This window comes from Rhamphochromis longiceps, linkage group LG22 (assembly GCF_057381845.1).
Source record: "Rhamphochromis longiceps isolate RC_006_pf linkage group LG22, R_longiceps_female_GT1.1, whole genome shotgun sequence".
Lineage (NCBI taxonomy): Eukaryota > Metazoa > Chordata > Actinopteri > Cichliformes > Cichlidae > Rhamphochromis > Rhamphochromis longiceps.
In genome coordinates this window covers 16,698,292-16,720,449 of record NC_140577.1, presented here as the reverse complement: position 1 = coordinate 16,720,449, position 22,158 = coordinate 16,698,292, and the positions used below count along the sequence as shown (strand labels likewise).

The 22,158-nt window shown below is 42.4% G+C and overlaps 1 protein-coding gene across 1 annotated transcript; it reads right to left on the bottom strand.

The window, feature by feature from the left end:
* Window positions 1-1,173: 1,173 nt before the first annotated feature.
* mylipa (myosin regulatory light chain interacting protein a) lies at window positions 1,174-15,364 on the bottom strand. The gene is made up of 7 exons (XM_085396034.1): window positions 15,134-15,364; window positions 13,797-13,987; window positions 5,792-5,977; window positions 4,767-4,964; window positions 4,496-4,660; window positions 3,314-3,737; window positions 1,174-2,734 (listed from the first exon to the last, which is right to left on the bottom strand). The coding sequence occupies exons 1-7, from the start codon at window positions 15,218-15,220 to the stop codon at window positions 2,540-2,542; spliced, it is 1,446 nt and encodes a 481-aa protein (XP_085252160.1). The 5' UTR covers window positions 15,221-15,364; the 3' UTR covers window positions 1,174-2,539.
* Between the last annotated feature and the right edge of the window lie 6,794 nt (window positions 15,365-22,158).

Below are 22,158 nucleotides of genomic sequence, written 5' to 3'. Positions count from 1 at the left end.
TTTAGTTGTGAGAATAATTTGTGAAGAACTTCTATCCAGGGAGGTGAACGCGCTTTTTGAAATGGTTGAAAGCAGTACTGTTTTTCCACGTCTGGAGAGGATTTTTAATTTTGTCTTTACTCTCAGGTCGCGTTTCATTTGCTGGTACCCGTTTTGTTTTTAAACCGGCATTAAGACACAAATTCTGCACGGATCACCGAGTTGGAATCACCGCGCTCCTTCTCCCAGCTGTCATCATGTCCTTGGAGGTATTTTAATGGCAATGGAGGGTGTGTGTGGGTAAGAGAGCACTGTTTTTATCGAGAAGGTCAGAGAAAGACAGAGGCGTTAAGAGGGAAGAGGAAGGCTAATCAATATCTCCTCTACTTAAACTCTTACTCCCAGACTAATCGCAGTCCAGTGGTAACTGTCATTTCTAATTAGTGTAAAGCCTCTCGGCTTTATTCACCTCTCTCCCTGCCTTAACATGGAAAATGATGGGTTGATCTTTCGCTGTACAATATACACAGCAGGCTCAAGTATTCAGGAACAGTCATGGTCCTGCAGTTCTTCAGTCATGACAGACATTAACTTTGGTTGGATTTAAAGGACATCCACATTGCTTTATTATGCAAAATATAAAATACAGTCAGACAATCTGATGACTATATTTCTCTGAAAGTAGCTCCTGAGTTTTGAGGGTTGGTTACTTCTTAGAGAATCTTCCAAAAAAAAAAAAAAAAAAAAAAACAAAAAAAAAACTTATCACCTTACTTGACCTGGTTTGGGATTAGCACCAAACAAGGAGTGACTGGCTTCTACAGGGGATTCGGCTCATTTTTGGAACTCACTCAAGTGACCACTTGAGGAACTGCACCCGTGGGGTGTCATCACTTTAAGGACGAAAACACCGGGTGAATTTACCAGAAGGCAGAGGATCAAAGTAACAATGAACAAAGCTTTCCATGCAGTTTTCCTTGTGGTTTGTCTTATTATGCACATGGGAACATTTTAGGAAGTATCAGCCTTTAGATGGGAAAACACCGAGCCTGCTGGTTTCTACAGCTTAGTTCCTTGTTCTTAATGTCAGTCAGCACATTACACAACAGGTATACTTAAGCTTGGTCGACAGTCAAGTGTAAAAGCCAGAAACAGTGATGGTTGTGCCACAAATTTACAGACAATTCAGTTTTGTTTTTTAAAAAAAAAACCAACTTTATTAATACTTCCTGTTAAAGCACAATATATAAGAAAAGGGTTTAATTCCAAGTCGTTTAACAGAGCATAGTGGCATTTGCTTCAGAAAACAGAAACAAATCACTACTTGTACAATGTGAAAAATAAAAGTCCTTCTCCTTCAGTGACTGAGCTTAGCTGGGTCAGCATAGACAAAAAGATTCATCTTCCTAGCAGAAACTCTGGAAAGCTGGCATAATAATAATAATAATAATAATAATAATAATAAGCACATTGCTGCTACATTAAGGCCAAAGCCCAGGCATATTTGAGGAAACCTTCCTTGGTAAAGTGACAATGGTGTATATGGGTTTTTCCTCATCTTTTTAATATTCTTTGAAATTAAATAAAACTGAAAATGAAAAGCTTGGCAAGCAAGTATTGCACATACCGATGTCCCAGTACCCTAAAATACCGAAACTCACTAGCACATCCGAGAGAGGAAGTTTATAGGTGAAGTTTTCAGAGGAAGCAGCTGCTGTTCAACAAATGCCAATTCTTTTTGGATACAACCGTTCTGTGTCTGTGTCTTTAGTGTTTTTAATTTTATCTCTGTCCAGACGAGAGATAAACTCGTGAAGATTGAGCGGTCTATGAAAGAAACCGAGTGGAGTGTCAGTAAGATTCAGTTCTGATCAAAACAAGACGAAGACTGTGGTAGTCTTTCTGCAGTTTGTGCGATGCGTGCCAAACTCAGGAGCAGTATGCTGCAAAACCTCTAAATACCTCCTCATTGGCATTAAAAAACAAAAAATGTACATTAAGAAAAAATAACTGCATTTCAAGCCATTACATAAAAGTTTTAAAATGTCAAAGCTTCAAAAATAATTATTAAAAAAAACAAAAACACCCTCAATTAAATACCGTTTTTAGCCAGTCTAGGAGCTACTCCCGATGGAGCATTCAACCAAAATACAAGTTCAAAAGCATAATTGTGTATCAGGTCAACTGATGCAATAATTTAATTCACAATAAGAGCCTAATCTTAATAAAAATTATACTGTGGCAGGGCATAATGATATTTAAAAAAATAAAATAGACAATGTTTGGACAGAATGACACACAAAGAGCAAAAAGGAAGGAAAAAAAATACTAATGAACCAGTGACAAACTGAACATCATCAAAAACAAAGAATCAGTGTAGTTTAAGTGCGGAGATCTTTAAATATGCTCAGGAGTTTCTATTTTTGGTCATTTCTGAAGTTCAGTCAGGGACAGAAAAAGGGAAAAAAGCTGATGAAAAAGCAAATGTTCCTTCTTTTGTATGAAATCTGTCTGTTATAACTTCAAAGTGTTCACGGTGGAGTTCTTGGTGGTGCCGTCTTTATGTGTGGTAGAGCTTGTGTTCATACTCTGTGGTGGAGCAGGTGTGAGGAGAGGCCGTGTCTCTGTGGATGGGCGCGGGAATATTGCTGCGGTGCTGGTGGTTGTCCGTCAACGTCAGGTTCAGGAGGCTGGTGCAAGTGGGCAGGTAGACGTGCTGCACGTGCTCCACCTCCGATCGACACACGGGACACAACTGGGGGGAAATAGAGGAAGAAAAGCATTTAAAATACATCTGTTTAAGAGGGGAAACAGGAAAACTGCACCACTTTCACAAACACGTAGGCCTCGTGATTTCAATGTTCAACTTTGATCGTGCTGCAGTGAGGGCAACACAAACTTAACCACAAAACTAAACTGTGATTCTTTCCAAAGAAGTAAACGTTTCCTTTTGCCTTAAAGTTTCGGAGTGATTCACACATCTATTAGTTGGGTCACGTTTCCCCATTTGAATTAATAGAAGAGAGATTTGCCTGGCTGACATAATCCCTTCATAAGGGCACACTCACACACACCATCTGCTTCCACAAGATGGGCCACATTTAGCTGATTAAGTGTGGGGGACAATCAGGTCAGCAGAGTGTAAAGCAAGGCTTTGGATGTTGTTTAAAAGACCATAAAAAAAAAAAGATAAGAATCTGGAGCTAAAATAATTTTAAAAGGCTTTTGGTGAAACTGAAAACTCAACGTAGGAGCAGAAACTGTTTGATTTTCAAGCAAAAGTCACTTTTAAGGAGTCATTTGTCAGCACATGTGACTGTGGAGAAATCCTCACCTGAAGCTGATTTGCGCAGGTCTGGCAGCACACCATATGGCCACAGGGGCAGAATGCAGCATCTATCTCCTCCTCGCAGCAGAGCATGCACAGCAGAGCCTCTCTGAGCTTCTGCAGACGTTCCTGCAGGGCGCGGCTTTGCTGGCAGCTGCCACAGTCCAGCCCCTTGTCCTGCTCGCCGTCCCTGCTTGGGGAGCGTGAAGGGGAGTAGCGATCCCTGCTTTCAGAGCGGGAAATCAGGTCCACCACGCCAGAGTTGTAGAGCGCTCGCCGAGCGTGGTCGTACACTTCCTTGGCGGTACGTCGGATGTCAAAAACGTACTTTTTGCCCAGGTTGATGTTTTCGTTGAGGAAGAGTGAGGCGAGGTGGCCCTTGAAGTCTCTGCTGTACTGCATCATCACTGCATTGGTAACTGTGTCACACCTGAAAATAATAAAAAAAAAAAAAAAAGCATTAATACTACTGCCAACGAATTTGAGCTTTGATTTCAGTTTAAGATAATCAATGCAAATTGTGACTTGCAACCATCCTGTTCCATTTACTACTAAAATACATGATTTGTCTGCAGAGTTAAAAAAAAAAACAACTATCCTGGCAGCTAAAGGACAGGTCTGTCTTTGTATCATTGTGATTGAGAACAATTTCATAGCTCAGCCATCTAAACTGTCCCTGCTCACTGCAAAGAGAGTTTTGGGGACACACACACTTCACTTTCATATTTACTTAAGCAGGTCAGGCAGGGACACTTTATGCTCTCCTAAAGAGAACAAAACAAGTTTTTACAGAGCACATTTTAGGTTATGTTTTACTGCACCTCTCTAATAATTCACTAGTGTTAAGTGAAGGATAGTCCACAATAAACAGACTGGTGAATGACTAACAACAAAGACTGCTGACACACACACACAGAGACACACACACGTGCATAATGATACACACACAGCTGTGCAGCAATGCATAAAAACTTATTTCAATATTTAAACTCATCTGGGCTCATGACATTAGGTGAGCTGCAGACTTTGTCCTGTGATTTCTAACATTTGAGATGCAATAACTTACAGTTATGGTTTAAAGCTTTGAACCACTTCTCTTAAATGCAGCCACATAGCTGCAGTACATAGGCTTTGTGTACTATATACACGAGTCGCTGATCTGGGATTAAATATGGCTCTAACCCTCACCTGTAGAAAGCATGCGTCTCTGTGATGGCTCGGTACAGGCCGCTGGCTGCCCGGTTACTGATCAGCTTAAACAGAAGCACAACGCTGTCATTCGTGTCCTTGGTAACTGTCAGGTAGACACTTTTCCCCGACTGGGTGGCGATCTGGATGATTGGATAGCTTATCCTAAAATAAGTTAACAGGAAATTGTTAAATGCTGCCGCGTCCTGTATTATCAACCATGCAGTTATATTAGAAACAAGGTTATTACTATAGATGTCGGTCGTTGTACCTGTTGACCAAGCTGAAATCCTCCTTGCAAATAGCGATGCCTTCAGGACCAACTCCTATTGCCATCCTCTGACCGTCTGCGTCGCGAGCCCAGTGCCACTCCACGCCGTAATGCTCCAGAGAGGAGACCAGCTGCAGGGCCTGATACTCCACTGAGCCCTGGCTCAGACCTTCTAGAGTTTTGTGTCTGGAAATGATACTGCAGGGGCAAAAAATGTTTTTAGTCAGTTGCAAAAAAGCACAAGAGTATATGTATTACCATACTGAGAGCTATAAAATATATAGAGAGACCGGGCCATTTGCACAACATGTAGGAAGAGAAGGGGAAGCTGTGTTTACACTTTCCCATCTACACGTGACATTTCGTAACAGAACGCGATCCATGTTCTCATACGTTAAAAACGCAGTAAAACCGTCGTCCTTGTTATATTTAACGAGAAAGTGGGAGGTTCTGTTAGTGAAACCCTGCGAGCACATGCTTTCTGATCTCCTGTCAGCTTCTGTTTGCTTATCAGTCTGTGCATTAGCTCACAGCATACACCAACCATGTGGCTGTGCGTGATGTGTTCTTATCTGAGTCTTTAAGTCTTTCACTTGGAAAAGAAAAAAAAAACAAAACAAAAAACAAAAAAAACTGCTGCAATGTAGGGGAAAAGTGCAGTCTAGTTTAAAAGACAGTTCTGTTTATTTCTTAAATTATTTTAATATTGATGACCATTAGCTGCCACATTATGCCACCTTTGGCTCGTTGCCATGCTCCATTATTTACTTTTCATCATGCCTCCTCGGCTGGACTCCTACCCCCCTCAAAAATAGCACGGTGGCTTCAGTGACTTTCCAGTGGTACAGAGTGTCTTAGAAAGCATGTTTGTGGGCTATAAAAACTACAGTTGTCTCATAAACTAAGAAAACTTCACTAGAGGTAATGTTAGGCTGCAGCATAATTTATAACTTAGTACATCTTTCATGTGCAAATGTCGCATATTCACAAAGACATTTTATTTTCATGTTTGGCAAGTGCTGTACCTGTCGATGGTGGCGGGGCTGGGCTCTTCTCCACACAGCTCTGAATACCAGTACTGGGCTGTGTTTTGGTTGTAGTCGCCAAACTCCGCCTGTGCCAGGAGTGCACTCAGCTCCTCGGCTTGTTCCGAGCCCATACGCAGGTGACCGTTATGGAGGTCCTCCTTCACGTGCGTAAAGAAAATGTGTCTACATGGCAGAAAAAGAGGAGAAATAAGAATTTTTCACACTAAACTCAGCACTAGTGGAGATTTTATTTTGTTTATTTAAAAAAAAAAAAAACTTTACCTAAATAACCATTGGCTTAAAAAAAATAAACAGAGGGATTCATTTATTACTTTTGACATAGTCATGCAGAACCAACTTCCATGTGTTATACTCAAGTCACCCAGACATGTCAGAGCAGGTGGTCATTGCAAAGCTTAAATCCCATCACAGACTGCAACTGTGTGTGCAGCAGAAGGAAAAACCACTTGGCTCGTACTCAGCGGTTACAACCACTCTCTCCGTTTCTACAACTTCCTCAAAAACATACACCACTAACTTCCTTTAAGTGTAATTTCACTGGAAACCCTAAAAGTAGAAGTTGAGAAACAAAGTTAAAGATGCAAACAACAGCTCTCTAATGTCATGCGCATTTAGACTTTGCAGCTCGATGGGAAACTGAACATGCACTGCTTGGGGCTCGATTACGTGACTGCCGGCCAGGCTCTGTGTGTAATCCATGTCCATCTCTTGGGCTTCTTGCCAAAAATGTGATATAGCCATTTAAACCCTAATTACGTCGTTACTCATGCTTGTGCCTAAACCAAACCATTTCTGCTCCGAAATGTGGAAGTTTTACAGTGGGCAAGAACTGTTATTGTTTTGAGTTAATGTTTTAACAGGGAACACACAGTTCTGGCGTGGTCAAGGAAAATATCTCCATACTCCAAAAACACAAGTCTTGACATGTCTTGCTATTGTTTTGACCAAAAGATGTAAGGACTTTTCTTCCTTCTAGCAGCAGGAGACAATACGTCAACAGGAACACCCTAAGTGACTCAGTTCTTACATCATGAAAACACTGAACGCAAGTAACCCAAACGATCCTTCCTCGATTCGACCTATAACAAAGTAACTGTCTATAAACCTGCTCTGCAGCTTCCACCGGACAAACATCCTGATTGTCATCTTTAGTCCTCCAGTGCTCTACAAATAAAACTTAAAATGCACTTTTCTCTCTTCTCAGCATTTTTTTTTGGGAGCTCCATATTCCTGATGTAGACTTAAAGCATATTGTGCCTCAAATTGCTCGCTATTTCGACTAAAGCAAAACCTCCCTTGGGCCAAAGTTCCCTTTGAAGCATGATGCCAAGAGAGACATTTTCATTTGTGCAAATCAGGTCATACCGTGACTTCGGGATATTTGAGAAGCTTTACAAGGACATTTATGAGTCGAGTGGAGAAGAAGCACTCACCACACTCTTCATTATGTGTGTACAAAGCCTTTGTTTTGATTATGTGGAAAACGCATCTACTTGAGAACCCCTATGGGAACTACAGAAGACATGGATGTGGCGTTTCCTCTGTCATCTCAGGGGAGCAGGAGGAGCCCACACAGAATATGCACATGCAGTGCATCAGCTTTGCAATGCAAAAAGAAGAAAAAAAAAAAACCAAAAACAAAACAGACACCTCCTCCAACACACATTCGCAGTGTTTCCAGCAGCAAAAAGCAGCTGTGGGGCACACAAACAGTCAAGTCTACACCATCCCAGATAAAGCCAGACTGTAACAACGAAACCCCGCAGCTGACTAGCCTCAGGCATAACAAACACTGCTTTGATATGGTGTTAAACATCCCATTCCCTCAAGCACGCGCACACACAAACACTGCAATCTATTGTGTCAAGCCCAGCAGGCGTCATGTGACGGCGAGCTGCTCGTTAGCTACCTGCCTGACGCAAACAATAGGACCGACTTGACGGAGAGGTTACTACAGGTTGCCGTAAAGGGTTACCATAGGGCAAGCCGCAGAGGTTACTCTAGTTTAAGTGGGGACTGCCAAGATGTACATTGCTGCCATGAACGGCAATTAAAATTTCAAAAGCGCCCTTCAGCACAAGTGCGGACCTGTTGGCTATCGCAGCGCCGATAAGACAAGACAAAGAGGAGACGTACCCAAAACTTTTACCTCAACATTGCTCGACTTGTGTCAGTGTGCCATGAGATGCACTTTTGGGCCCTTCCCTTTGGCTGCAGGGTAAGACACCAAACTTGTGTTACTCCAGTGTTGTGGGAAGCCAGATATGTGTAAACAGGTGTACGTGCTTTGCTGAGCTCAGGCTAAAATAACTATTAGGAAGAAAAATCTTGAAGAAGAGGTAACTAGAGATCACTGCTAGTCGTTCCTGTCTGACGAGCCTGAGGTAACAAATATGCACTCCACTGAACACCACAAAAACAACTCGGCACACAACTGCTTCATGTGCACGCGTCCTGCTGTTGTGCTTTTAAACACTGGATTTGAACAGCAACACCACACAGTCACAAATTTAACCTGGTAAAAGCAAGTTTTATCACTTTTGTCCCTGTTAGTTACAAGGCAAGGACTTCCTGACCTATTTGTTGAATAAAGAGCTTTTCAGACAGCTGTGCTAGGATCGGGCAGTCTCAGCACCTGTCAAGATCCTTCCTATTAGACAAGCAAGAGCCCATAAATTCACAATATAACCCAACATGGGAGTTGAGCTTGATTTGCTGATGTGGTCTTCCTTAAATTTACTGTGCAGCTTCCTTTTGGAAACACTGAGAAAGAAAGGAAGGATTTGTGACTCAGTATGTCTGGACGCATTTAAAAAAAAAAAAAAAAAAAAAAAAGTGTTAAGTCTTTTACAAATCCTTCAGGGTTACGCGTCTTTTATAACGGCAACAAAAGACAACAGAAATGGACAAATAAACCCCCTCAGGCCCAAGCAAATTGGTTTCCAAGCAGATGATAAAGAATCTAGTCACCGTGACCCCCCTTTGAGTGACCGGAGAGCCATTTATCAGCAGCTAGACAGCTCTGAGTCACAGTGTCAAGGAGCAATGCATGATACTATCCAGATACATTTGCACATGCATCATTACTGAAGAAAGTACTTTTAGAGCTGCAGCCATCATCTCAGCATTTGTTTTGTTCTCTAGGCTGATCCAACTAGCGTGCACACATGCAGACTGAATGCCAGGAAATGTGCACAAAGTCTCGTGGCCTACTTCTACTGTATTACTTTGTATACACCCCATTGCTTTGTCTTTTAATGGAGAAAACCCATAAACAAAGGCTTAAAAGGGTTACTCATTTACAGTCATAACACTCGTCAGTGCCAAGAGAGCACAGGTGAAATGAAATCTCCTGAAAACAGAGCTTGTGGATGTTGTGGAGATCGTTGTGTGAAGGGCTGTGCAAGAGTTTCAATACTTGATTGCCTAACTGGAATAATTCAATTAAAGCAGGCCTGGGCCCTGAGAACGAATATTTCAAAATAGGTCACCGGCCAAAGAGCGGAGCTAAGAGGGATGAAGATATATTTTTCAGCTGATTTATTCTGCTCCGTCTTTGAACCATTTGAAAACACTGAAATATCCCTAAAGGAATTGTCCCCCCCCTCCAGCAACTCAGTGAGAACCTTTAATTATTATTTTTTTCTAAATACATTTGCTCTGAAGAAGAAAACAGAACTTTTCAAAGTCAACTAAACTTTCCAGTATGTTCCACCCATCTATAAAAACCATTTCATCTTTTTTTTGTGCCGTGACCAACCACCAAGCTGAATGTCAACCGGTTCATTTCACAGGAGAACAAAACATCCCCGCAAACTGAAACCTAACACCTCCGCCTGCACTTCTTTCAGCCAATCACTACTAGAGTTTCCAACCTCATCGGTTGGACTCTCAACAATGCGGTTTGTAAGTTAGTCAAATAACACCCTGCCAGAAGCAATGTGTCGTGAGGTTACTAGCAGTCAGTGAACTATAGTTACCTCTGCTCATCCTCTCTGAAGCTGTGGGCGGTTTGATCGCATAGTTTGATGCACAGTTGCGCAGCATTAATGCCAAGCGCTAAATAAAACTTGCTTTTGAACTGACAAGTTGGACTGAAAGCCGACACTGTATTAAAACAAAGCCGCTGCTTGTCTGCAACACTTCTTGGGTTTCAAGCAACTGGCTGGTAAAATATTGCCATTACTGCCCAGCATCAAGTTCAGGCACCATAAAAATATAAAAACTGTCATGTTGTGGCTTCAAAAGAACCACGGCAAGGTTACTCAAGTGCACAACAAACAGACGGTAAGAAATTTATACAGAAGCTGGAGGAGAAGAATTACTGATTGTAGAGCTTGCAGATAAAACAACACTCGAAGACCCACAGGCATCATATGTGATCTTTGGCTTAATAGTCTGTGTAGCATGTCACAACGACCTGAAAACGATAATCGAGTGCGACCTGCATAAATTGTTTTTGTAGAACATTCACTCTAAGAGGCCGTGTATGAACTTTGTCAAACACGGCTCGTTCTTCATAGTCCTTATCTGCAATTGTGCGTTATAGAAACAAAACTGATCTGCTGAGAATACAAAAAAAAAAAAAAAAAGCAGTCAAATTGAGCTTTTTCTTCACACACACACACACACACACACACACACACACACCCACCCCAGCAGAGGAGACCGTTTAGGCAAAACTGTTTAGGGTTTGTCCGTGTCTTTTCTACTTGTGTCACCATCCTGAACAACAGTGATTCAAATAAACATTTTATTCAAAAGCCATAATCAATTAAAATAATTCTCCTTTAAATAAAACTCACTTTGAGTTTGATTTGGATTGATGTTAAACAAAGGCTTAAACCAGAGGAAGCACACTGGTTAACAACCAGGACCTCTGATACAGCCTGTGCTAATAGCTGTGCCTTCTGGGGCCATCTAGTTTTTTGTTTTTTTACTGCCTGACCAGAATGCTAAACAGGAGTGCTAATGAAGGGGAAAACATTCACATATTTAAACTATAAATGCCCTTTAGCAAGTAGCGTTTAATGATGCAGATAACAGAGACTGTTGAGGCCCTTCTGTCAGCATCCTTTAACCAATAAAAGCAGCATTATTCCAGTAACAGGTCAGTTGATGCTGGATGTTTTATAGAATTATGGAACGAAGAACTTTTACGAACAGAAGAAAAATACATAAATAAAAACAAACAAGCTGATAGAGAGATGGAAAGAAGCCACCCCAAGTCAATTTTATACACAATAGCATAAACTGTTCTAGACAAGCTATATTAAACAAGTCTGCAAAAGAAAAGCAAACAGATAAAAAAGTAAATGAGGTTTTAGAAGCATGATCTGGGACACTTTTATCGCAGATGCAAGCTGAATTTAAGCCCCGCAATACAGTCACACTGCATACCCTCTTAAATACTATGAATTCAGGTTTAGAGTCTGAATGTCACGTTTATCTACCAAAGATTAAGATGAATTGGCAGAATGTGCCCAAACAGTCTGCTGCATCTGAGCATTAAGGCTTCTTTTAATGCTCACATGCAGGGTTAACACTTGTGACCTGCTAGGCTTAAAGCAGCAGCAAAGTGCGCAGCAGCTTATATAAGCAGCTCTGCAGGTTCATCAGGTTATGTAAGGGCTATAAAGGCCCATAAGGGGACAGTGACGGTGGCAAGGCTATCCTCCAAGCTCTGCATGGAATATTTACTAAAGTTCGCACACACTTGCTACTTATTGCTCAACTGAACACAAGAGGGGGAAAAAAAATAGATAAAAAAAAAAAAAAAAAAAAAAAAAAAAAAAAGCAGCAGAAGATACTCAGATGGGTACACAAATGCCCTCAAAATAATTATTGGATGTTCTGCTGCAGTGGAAGGTGTAGGGGTGTGACTAATAAAAAAGGGTTTTTTTTGTTTGTTTTTTTTAAAGTGGACTGTAGAAGATGGCTTTGTGTCATGAGGCGTGTCATGACAGCATGTGTGCATTCAGAGCAACTTTCAGGAAGTCTTGTAGCTTAACTAGGTCAAAGGTGACAGAACAAGAAAAGGGAAGCTAGTCTAAGCACCATTTGCTTAAATTTTGAATTTATTTTCTACAAAGCAAAAAAAAAAAAACAACAAAAAACCAACCAAACAAACAAAAAAAACCTCCAAAACCCATCTTTCAGGAAAACGATGCATTAATCATCCATGCATTGTAGCTACACAATAAGCTAAAACTGGTCCTTTTGCCTTTCTTTACAAGTACAAAAAATTAATCAATTGGTGTAGAAGGTCCTTGCATGCCACTCTTTTGTAGACCGTTCACTAGCAAAGATGTTAAATGCACACACACGAGATAAAAATCAAGAAAAAAAAAAAGATGCGAGTCTTTCATAGAAATGCCACCACTCTAAATGCACTAAAAGGATTTTCTGAGCCACGTGCGATTGTCCTCAAAATGCTGCTGCTGTAACATCAACAGCTTGGCCTTCTCTCTAAAAACTGATGCCAGTGTTTGCAGGCTCACCCCTCATATTATATCACATCTGAGCAGACGGACGGCATGAAGGCTGAGCCAAAATTAAACACCTAACCTCACAGCGTGGTGAAGTGTGACATGTGCGAGTATTTATTAGCAGCGACCCACCTGACCTTACCTGCAATTTAAAATCTTTATCTCACTTCTTTTCACCGCCCACCCCCCACGTCTTGACCAAACACCAGCCATCTGCTGATAACTCCTGCTAATCTACTGGAGGTCAGCGCACAGGCAGCCAAGTGTCCTCCGTGCCCTTAGCCCCCCTGACTGTCCTTTCACTTTCTTCTTCAAAAGGTTGCCAAATATGGGCTACAGTGGAGTGGAATAGGAAGATGGAGGGAGAAGAGCCAGAAAGAGAGGAAATAGGAGTGGGCACAGTTTAATCGCCCAACTGCAGCACATGAAGAAACAGTAGAAATCCCCTCTTTTTACATTTGATAGAGCACAGTGAAGGGAGAAGGAAGAGAGTCGGAGCAGTAGGTGAACCGGAGAACAACAGGGACAGTTTAGCTTGATAAATAGTTCTAGTGGAATGCTGCAGTTCAAGTGCTTCCTTGATTCATATCCATGGTATCAAACACTCACCACATCGCCCGGGGTGAACATAACATCGACTCCATCAAAACAAGTTTTTGGGACTCGTTTCAAAGGCTGAAAATTCACTTTCCATTTATAACTTTACAGTCTGTGGGCAGGGGACTACCGAGTCAGACAAGCCTGGGATTGTTACTTGTTTTTTTAAACTAGTCTACCAGAGAAGGGCACATGTTAAAACTACATGTCAACTCACTGTAGCAGCAGTTTTGCTTGCCATCGCCTAATGACCAATAAAGCACAGAAAGTGAACAAGAGTTATCCAGAACTTCAGCTGCAACTGTTATTCTAATTGACGGCATATTCTCGCAAGGGTAAGCACCCCTCACACAAGCTTTTCCCCAAACCGCATCTGCAGAAAAAGCAGAAAACGGGAGGGCTTTTGTTCACACGAAAAACAGCCACGGCCAATTGAAACAAAAAGATATTTCGAGTTGAATGGGAGCAGTGACGAGAGGTCCTGGCTGTCACACAGAGGGTCCCTGGGGGTAGGCTCAGAGCAGCACACAGCACCAGAGCTGCTGGATCATATTTCCTGCCTGGCGCTTCACCAAAATGACCTATAGTAACCCCGGAAGGACTGGGGAAGAGGTTACTATAGGGCATTTTCACTTTGTTGGAAACAGTGATCAGATTATGCTCTGGGAACTCGCCAATGGTGGCTTTGTTTTGTTTCCCCAAACACGTGCTCCTCATTAAAGTCATGAAAAAGAAAATTGATGTCATTTCTTCGACCCGTTTTAGAGGAGATGACGAACACATTTACACACTCAAAACAATAAGAGGAAGTAGTTCAGAGTTATAGCTGTTCTAAGGCCTATGAGCAAATTTCCTTGCACACGGTGTCTTTACAGCGGGCAAACTTTCAAAAGTACCTCGTCTGCTCCTGCAGAATCAGATGGGGCTCCACGAAGAACTTGACCCGCAGCCTGAGCCGACAGGGTGTCAAATTATCCATCTGCTGGCTGATGCGGTTCCTCAGATTCAGCCACAGGTTTTCTCCTTTGCTGCCTGTGAACTGCAGCCCAAAGTAGTCTACTTCGATTATGCCCAACTTTCTGCAAACCTGAAGAAAGGCAAAACAAGCGGGGGGGGGGGGGGGGGTCACAAAAAACAGACGAAGTGAGGCGTGAAGCTTTTCACCACAGGACAGTGACAGATGGTGAAGAGCTCCTTTAAAGAGGCAATCGATAACTTTTCTTGTCATGTGGAAAGTGACGAGAACCAACTGAGTAAAGTCCCACTGGACTTTTTTTTTAAACAAGGAAATTCACCAGTACTGCTGTTACTGCAGATACGCCAACACACAAACCCCCATCAATATTCTGAAGCTCACGAAGTGAATTTGGAGCCCCTCCCGGGGTACAGGGGCTCATCAAGCCCGCAATCCCACGCTCCTCCGGCGGCAGCAGCCATGGGTTTATTACATAACTGCTGCTGAAAGTCTGCACAGGGAGCCAGGAGGCTGAGATAAAACTCGTTCTGTGCATATTAAATAGATTAACATCATAATGAGGAGGGGAAATGGCAATCAAAGGAAATAACAGTTACTACTGTGTCCATGTTGAGTTGGGGGTGGTGGTGGGTAGAGATGTGAAAAGCTAAGTTTCATCTTGAGAGGCGGCAGGATGACCTGGAGTAACCTGCACAAAGCCATCTGCCTCTGACTAAGCGAAGGAGCCTGAAGTGGCAGTCGGCAGCTTCCCAGCAACCTAACAAAACTTTTCTCTACGTGTTTCAGCTCCGTGTCTTTTTGACAGAAGTGACACTTTAGAGGGTTTGTATTATTAAAATAAAAGAATAACGAAAGAAGAAGAAGAAAAGGACACGAAAGAAGAAAGAGTTGACCTTTTTTCTGCACTTGGCGCTCAGAACATTGTTTCCTCAGTCCTAGTTTGCTACAAGCAACAAAGCAGGTGACAGTTTTGTTGTAGCTTAAAGCTGAAGCTCAATGAAGCTGTGGCGAATTAATTAATTCAAGAAATAAAAACAAATAAAATCTTCTAATCGTGCAGAAACTCGGCTCTTCAGTCTTATTCGCCACATATAGTCGACTCATAAATGAGCGCGACACATTAGAGGTGAAGTTGACTGAAACATAAGAAAATATTTTTCGGACGACCCGAGCCGTGCTGGCTCACCGACGGACATACGGCGACGTTATTTTCACATTAAGACACAAAGAAGAATAAAACGTGCAGCCCGTCTTTACCTTGTTGAGGCAATCTTCACCGTTCGCCTTCGCATCAACTTCCACTTCCATCACCACCGAATCCGGACGAGTAACGTGGCAGAGCATTTTGACTGTTTTGTTTCTGAAAATCTTTGGTGTGCCACTCTTTAAAACACTCTACCAACTCTCGAGCCTTCGCTTAAAAACCCCCCACAACCCCTCTACATCAAGCCGTCATCACTTTCTTAGCCCTTTCACTCCGTTTGGTGTCCGCAGCCACCAGCTGTAGGGTATATCAATGAAACGCCGCGCACAGCACCGCCTATTTGACATCCTGAGCCAATGAGAAGTGGCGTATCATCCGCACGCCGCTCGGGCTCGATCTCGCCTCTCGTGCCTTGAACTGTGAGGAGTCCACTGCGCCCTCACTTGGCTCGCCTGTTGCATGCACCTGAACTCACCTTGTCCTCGTGGCTGTGATGTTTCAGCGAGCTCGCGCGGATCTCGGGGTGAGTTTAATGGCTTGTGTGCCGTCTACCCTTCGTTTCGTGTGAATAATGTATGTGGAAGCAGTCCAGAAATAACTCCCATAACTGGAGCGCATTCAGCTTCGCTGGCTTGCTGTTTTCCATCCAAAGCTTTTTGTGATTTTTTTTTTTTATATATACATTAGCAACTTCAACTTTTCCATAACGCTGCTCCGTTTGAGTGTCGGAGAACGTGAAACTGTTTGATTATAGTGTGTCAAGGTGGGGGAAAAGGTCAAGATAAAACGACTAAGAGAGACTTAATAATTCACCCTGCTCTACCTCATCATTTCTTCACATCTTGCTATTTCATGATATATTATTCAGCATCAGTCTGCAGTGATGCCAGATAAGACATTGCAGAAAGCTGCAGCCACACTTAAACTATGGAGGCATAGTATTCAGCCAAGCTCTGAGTTTTCCTGCCAGCGGACATTTTAGAGTAGATGCAGTGTGCTTCTCTATATTTTTCTACTCCCCAGCCACTGCATTACTGCCTCGCCGAGTCCTAAAAACACTCACTTCATCATCTAGATATTGTATTAAAGCACTTACTTGGAAGGGATGTGAAAATAAGGTTCAGCTTTACATACTGCACATTTAAAGATGTATAATGTGTTCTGTGGCCCTTTTATTTGGATCACTTTTTGAATGCCAAAAAGCACTGACACTTTTCTTCAAATGAAGTAATTTCCTGGCAGCTGTATTTTTGTCTGTGCTAGCTTCCGATTTATCACATTTAAATCTTACCTGAGGATCCAGGTTTCATTTATTTATGCCATGAAAATCCTTGTGAGACGAGTAAAGTGATTTCACCCAAACTTGGGTTCCGGATAGATTTTGCCAATCTGGGTAGCACCATAAATTTTTATCAGGGCTCCATAAACACAAACAGAGTAAACAGGCGAGTTTATCGTGTTAAAGGTGGCTACAATTGGTCACGTCATGTTTATCTTTTAAAAAACTGATTGACGTGGAATCTGTAGAATGTGATGTTCATGTCATATTGAATTCACTTAAATTTAGTTGTATTCATATTTCAGTTTACTAAACAACAGTTGCCTTCAGGTGCTTTAGAGTGTACGGAAAGACGCTACAAAATTAGAAAGAAAACCCCAACAACCACGCAGCACTCTATGAGCAAGCACTCTGTGACAGTGGGAAGGAAAAACTCCCTTTTAACAAGGAGAAACCTCAGGCAGAGCCAGGGTCAGCGAATGGCAACCATCTGTTGCGACAGGGGGTAAGGAGAGGATGATGGGACAAAAGACACACTATGGAAGCGGGTCACAGATTAATAGTAACTAATGGCGATCGTGGCTCAATTACAAGGCCTTGTAATCGGAAGGTTACCGGTTCGAGCCCCGGCTTGGACAGTCTCGGTAGTTGTGTCCTTGGGCAAGACACTTCACCCGTTGCCCGGTGGCGCCAGTGTCCGGCAGCCTCGCCTCTGTCAGTGCGCCCCAGGGTGGCTGTGGCTACAATGTAGCTTGCCATCACCAGTGTGTGAATGGGTGGATGACTGGTTGTGTAAAGCGCTTTGGGGTCCTTAGGGACTAGTAAAGCGCTATATAAATACAGGCCATTTACCATTTAATGATTAAATGCACAGAGGTGTGTAAACACATAGAGTGAAAAGAGGTGAGTGAAGAAGAAACACTCAGTGCATCATGGAAAGACCCCTTTAGCCTAGACTTTTCGCAGTATAACTTATAGAGAGGATTCATGGGTCACCTGATTCAGCCCTGACTATAAACTTTATCAAAAAATAAAGTTTTTTAAAAGTTTAATCTTAAAAATAGAGGGTGTGTTTCTTTCCGAAATCCAAACTGGGAGATGGTTCCACAGAAAAGGGGCCTGAACGCTGAACTCTGGGTCCCATTCTACTTTTAAATACCCTAGGAAACACAAGTAATCCAGCAGTCTGATAACAAAGTGCTCTGTTAGGATAGGTACTAAGAGGTCTTTAAGATATGACATGGCCTGATTATTCAAGATTTTGGGAGAAAGATATTAAATTGAATTTTAAATATAACAGGGATTTATCAGAAGAAGCCAATATGGAAGAAATATATGCTGTTTTTCCTAATCCCTGTCAGTACTCTAGCTGCCGGATTGTGGATCAACTGAAGGCTTTTCAGGAAGCTTTTAGAGCGATCCAATAATAATGAATCACAGTAGTCCAGACTAGAACTACTAGGTTTTTATTGTTGATCACATCAGATAAAACCAGTATGAGAAATGTTATTATTCTCATTTCAGTCATTATCAATTTCTCTTCCCTTCAACGACACATCGCTGCCTATATTCAAACGTCGACTCAACAGATTTTATCTGATGTAACATGTATGTGTGTCTTTCTGTGTGTGAGAATGTCAGCCAGCTTGGAGTAGGCAATGTCCTTTTGCCCCGAGGTGATGCAAGAAAGTGTGCAGTGAATGAGCAGAGAGACGTGACGTCTGAGCAGCCACCAGGACCATAAATGGAAAAGCAAGCATATAGCCAGTGACCTAACATTCGCTGTTAGTCTGGGACTCACTGAGCAGACTGCCCTCATAAGACCACAAACACACACATACAAACACGTACTCTACTACTACAACACAAAGAGCTCCAACAGGAGCACAGCTGCTGTTGCTGTTATTGGTTTAAGCTTTCAAAAATTCTCTCTTTGTCCTACAGCACCCCAAAATAAAGTAAACACATGCACACACAATTGGACAAATGAACCAATATTTATGGCAAACACAAAAACATCTGGAGCAACTCATAGTGATTTTAATGATTCTTTTATTTTTCACTTTAATTAATTGGGTAAATAAAACATAAAATACTTAATGTATATTTTGGTAGCCTGTGACAAAAATAGACAAACTATTTTTGATGCATATTATCGCAACTGTAGCACAAAGAATAAAGCATAGAAAGGAAAATCGTTCTCACGACTACCATGTTGCACATCTAGGTCAATTTCAAGGGTAGGGCATCTATTTTTTTTTCTTGTACCATCTGCGCTCTTGCACAAACACAGACCATTTGTAGACTCCTGGTTCGAGGCTAGGTATGACATCATGCAATGTGACATCACTTCCCTTTGAGGCAAGTCACATCTCACTCGACTGAAGCATGAACACAGAGCCACGCAGGGGATTTGTGCAAGAGTGTGTGTATGTGTGCATGTGGGCACATGACATCACAACGTCATCACTGCCCAGCTCCACTGGCATAGCTGTGCCTGTTGAAGCAGATATTATGTCAGAATGTGCCATGCTAGCAGAGCTGCTGCGGCTGCTGTTGTTGTGATAGCTGTTACTACTTCGCTTCTTTTTCTGTCAATCTGTCGCTGTTAAGCCAAAGGAAGAGTAGTACTGGGCAGCTGGAGGAGAGGAATTGTTTACCAAAGTATGAGGAGAGGCCAGAGGGCCAGCAGCTCCTCTGAGTCTGAAGAGAATCATCGGCCATGGTCGAAAAACTCAAAGGATCGGTCGTCACCGCGTGGACGCTCGTCAGAGGGAGATTCATCGTCGGAGTCTGATGTGGAGGCAGAAAGAGCAATGAAGAGGAGCCAGAGGTTCAGCAGTTCTTTCAGCTTTGGGGAGGATCAGGAGGCAGCGTCAAAAAACAAAGGTGAAGAAGCAGAACCGTCACCAAAGAACTCTAACAGAGTTTCCGTCAGAGAGGTGGTGGAGTCGGATTCTGAAGGAGAACATGCAGAAATGGAGGAAAGAAACAGTTTTTGTGACACCGATCAGCCAAGGTCAGGTTTATTCAGGCCTCAAGAATTATGGCTGGCGGTGACAAAATGTCTCTCCCTCCGGTGGCCCCCTTGTCTCTCCATCAGCAGACAAAGTAATAAGAAATTAGCCTACCAAGTGGATCTTGACCAATTGGAGGACACGCAGTCATCTGTCACCTCAGAATCAACCAATGAGAGTTCTTCTAGTACATCTACCTCAGATGGCAGAGATGTGTCTTCGGTGAAGCAAAAGGAAGACGACGTCAGAAGCAGAGGGGTTAAAAGTGGCCCGCCCACTCGTCGAGGGGTGTCTCGGTCCTCTCCCAGATTACCAAGAAGCAGACAAGCTGCAGACTCTGTGCTGGCTTCGATGATGTTGGAGAAAGAAATGTTCCTGAGGATTGAGCTTGTTGATTCAGGAGAAGAGAGGGATGATTTACGCTACCGGGCAGAATGGAAGTTATCAGAGAGAACTAAGGAACTGGCAGAGGGAGTATGGCTCTCTCGAAGCCTAACAGCTAATAGATTGACCTCCTAAATCAGAGGTTTGGTTGTCTTTGATGTGGTGGACTTCATACCATGCACCATGTAGGTTAATTATATTCAAATCTTAGTTAGTCTGACTGCTGATTAGAAATGGCCCAGATTTCGGTGAATAATCAGTGAGATTGTTTTTGCATGAAGACTGTGTAAACCACCGCCTGCTGATATAAACTGTGCTGATTCAAATGCAGTCACTGTGGCTAACTAATTAGAAATGCTATTTTCAGAAACGCAGCACTGCACAGTTAGTGTCAGTGTTTATTTTTTTGCCTTTCTGGGTGTCTGAGAAAATATTATACACATGGCTGGTTCCATGTGTGGGAGGAAAGGGAGATTTAATCCAATATATCATGTGTTTATGAATAAAAGCCTTTTTTGCAACCTGGAGTTTGTTTTTATGAGTAGTGAGAGAATAGTAAAACCACAGACGGTCATACCATGCTGAAATTTGAAAATAAATGCATAGAATAAATGAAAAGTTTAGATGAAAAAAGTGAAATTATTGTGCAAAACTACTACAATGTAAACCCAAAACCAATTCTAATGGACATTCTGTGCCTGCAGGTTATAGTAATCCCACTTAGATTTGTTGTGATTTGTACTGTATTGTACTACCAGTTACAAAGATCACATTAGGGAGGAATACTGGGTGAATCCAAGCAAGGAGTCAAGCATATCATTTTGTGTCCGCTCACTGACCTCTTTATTAGAGGCACTTTGCTAGTGCTGGGTTGGACACCCCTTTGCCTTTACAGCTGCCTTAACTCTTCATGGCACAACAAGGTGCTGGAAACATTCCTCAGAGATTTTGGTTCATATCAACATGACAGAATCACACAGTTGCTGCAGACTCTTTGGCTGGATACGTGTATATGATGTGGTTGTTTGAGTTACAGTTGTTTTCCTTTCAGATCAAATCAATCAGGCTATTCTCTTCCAACCTCTGACATGTTCATCACTGCTGATTCCCATTTTCTGGCTCTATGGGAAAATCCTTGTAGATCAGCAGTTTCTGAAATACTCAGACAAGCCCGGTCACCGTTCGTCCCCATTCTCATGCTCTGTTTGAACTTCACGAGGTCATCTTGATGGTGTCTAGATGGCTAAATGCACTGAGTCACTGCCGTGTGATTGGGTCATTTGATATCTGAGTTCACAAGCAGTATGACAGGTGTACCTCACATGTTGACCAGTGAGTGTATTCTTAGTATCTTGTACCAGGGACTTGAAACACTATGACTTGTGATGTGGGTGTGTTACATACACTACCAGTCAGCATTTTGGATACACCTTATCATTTAATGGTTTGTCTCTATATTTTTAATACTTTCTACATTGTAGATACAAACTGCAGGCATCAAACATATGAATTATGTAGCAAAGAAAAAAAAAAAAGATAAATAACTCTAAATTTGTCCTATATTTTAGATTCCTGAAAGTAGCCACCCTTTGCTTTGTTGACAACACTGCAAACCCTTGGTCTTCTCTCAATGGGCTTCACAATGCCGTCCCCTAAAATGGTTTTCGCTTCATAGGTGTGCCTTGTCAGGGTTCATTTGTGGAATTTCTTGTTGGGACCATCAGTTGTGTTGTGCAGAAGTCAGGGCTGTCAGCTGTGGACCAACCTATTTGACAAATGCAAGAATTCATACTCAGTTCATCATTACTTTAAGAACTGAAGGTCAGTCAGTCTGAAAAATTGCTGAAACTTTGAATGTGTCCCTAAGTGCAGTCGCAAAAACAATCAAGCACTACTATGAAACTGGTTACCGCCCCAGGAAATTAAGACCAAGCGTCACCTCTGCTGCTGAGGGTAAATTCATCCTAGTCACCAGCTGCAGATATTAACAGCACCTCAGATTAGAGCCCAGATAAATGACACACAGAGCTCCAGTAGCAGACACATCTCTACATCAACTGTTCAGAGGAGACTGTGCGAATCAGACCTTTATGGTCAAATAGCTGCTAAGAAACCACTACTGAGGAAAAGCAGCAAGCAGAAGAGATTTGTTTGGTCCAAGAAACCTAAGTAATGGGCATTAGACCAGTGGAAATCTGTGCTTTGGTCTGAAGAGTCCAGTCAAGATGGTTTGGGATGAGATGGACTGCAGAGTGAAGGCAAGGGCCAACAAGTGCTCAGCATCTCTGGGAACTCCTGTTGGACTGACTGTTGGAAAACCATTTCAGGTGACGACCTCATGAAGCTCATTGAGAGAATGCCAAGAGTGTGCAAAGCAGTCATCAAAGCAAAGGGTGGC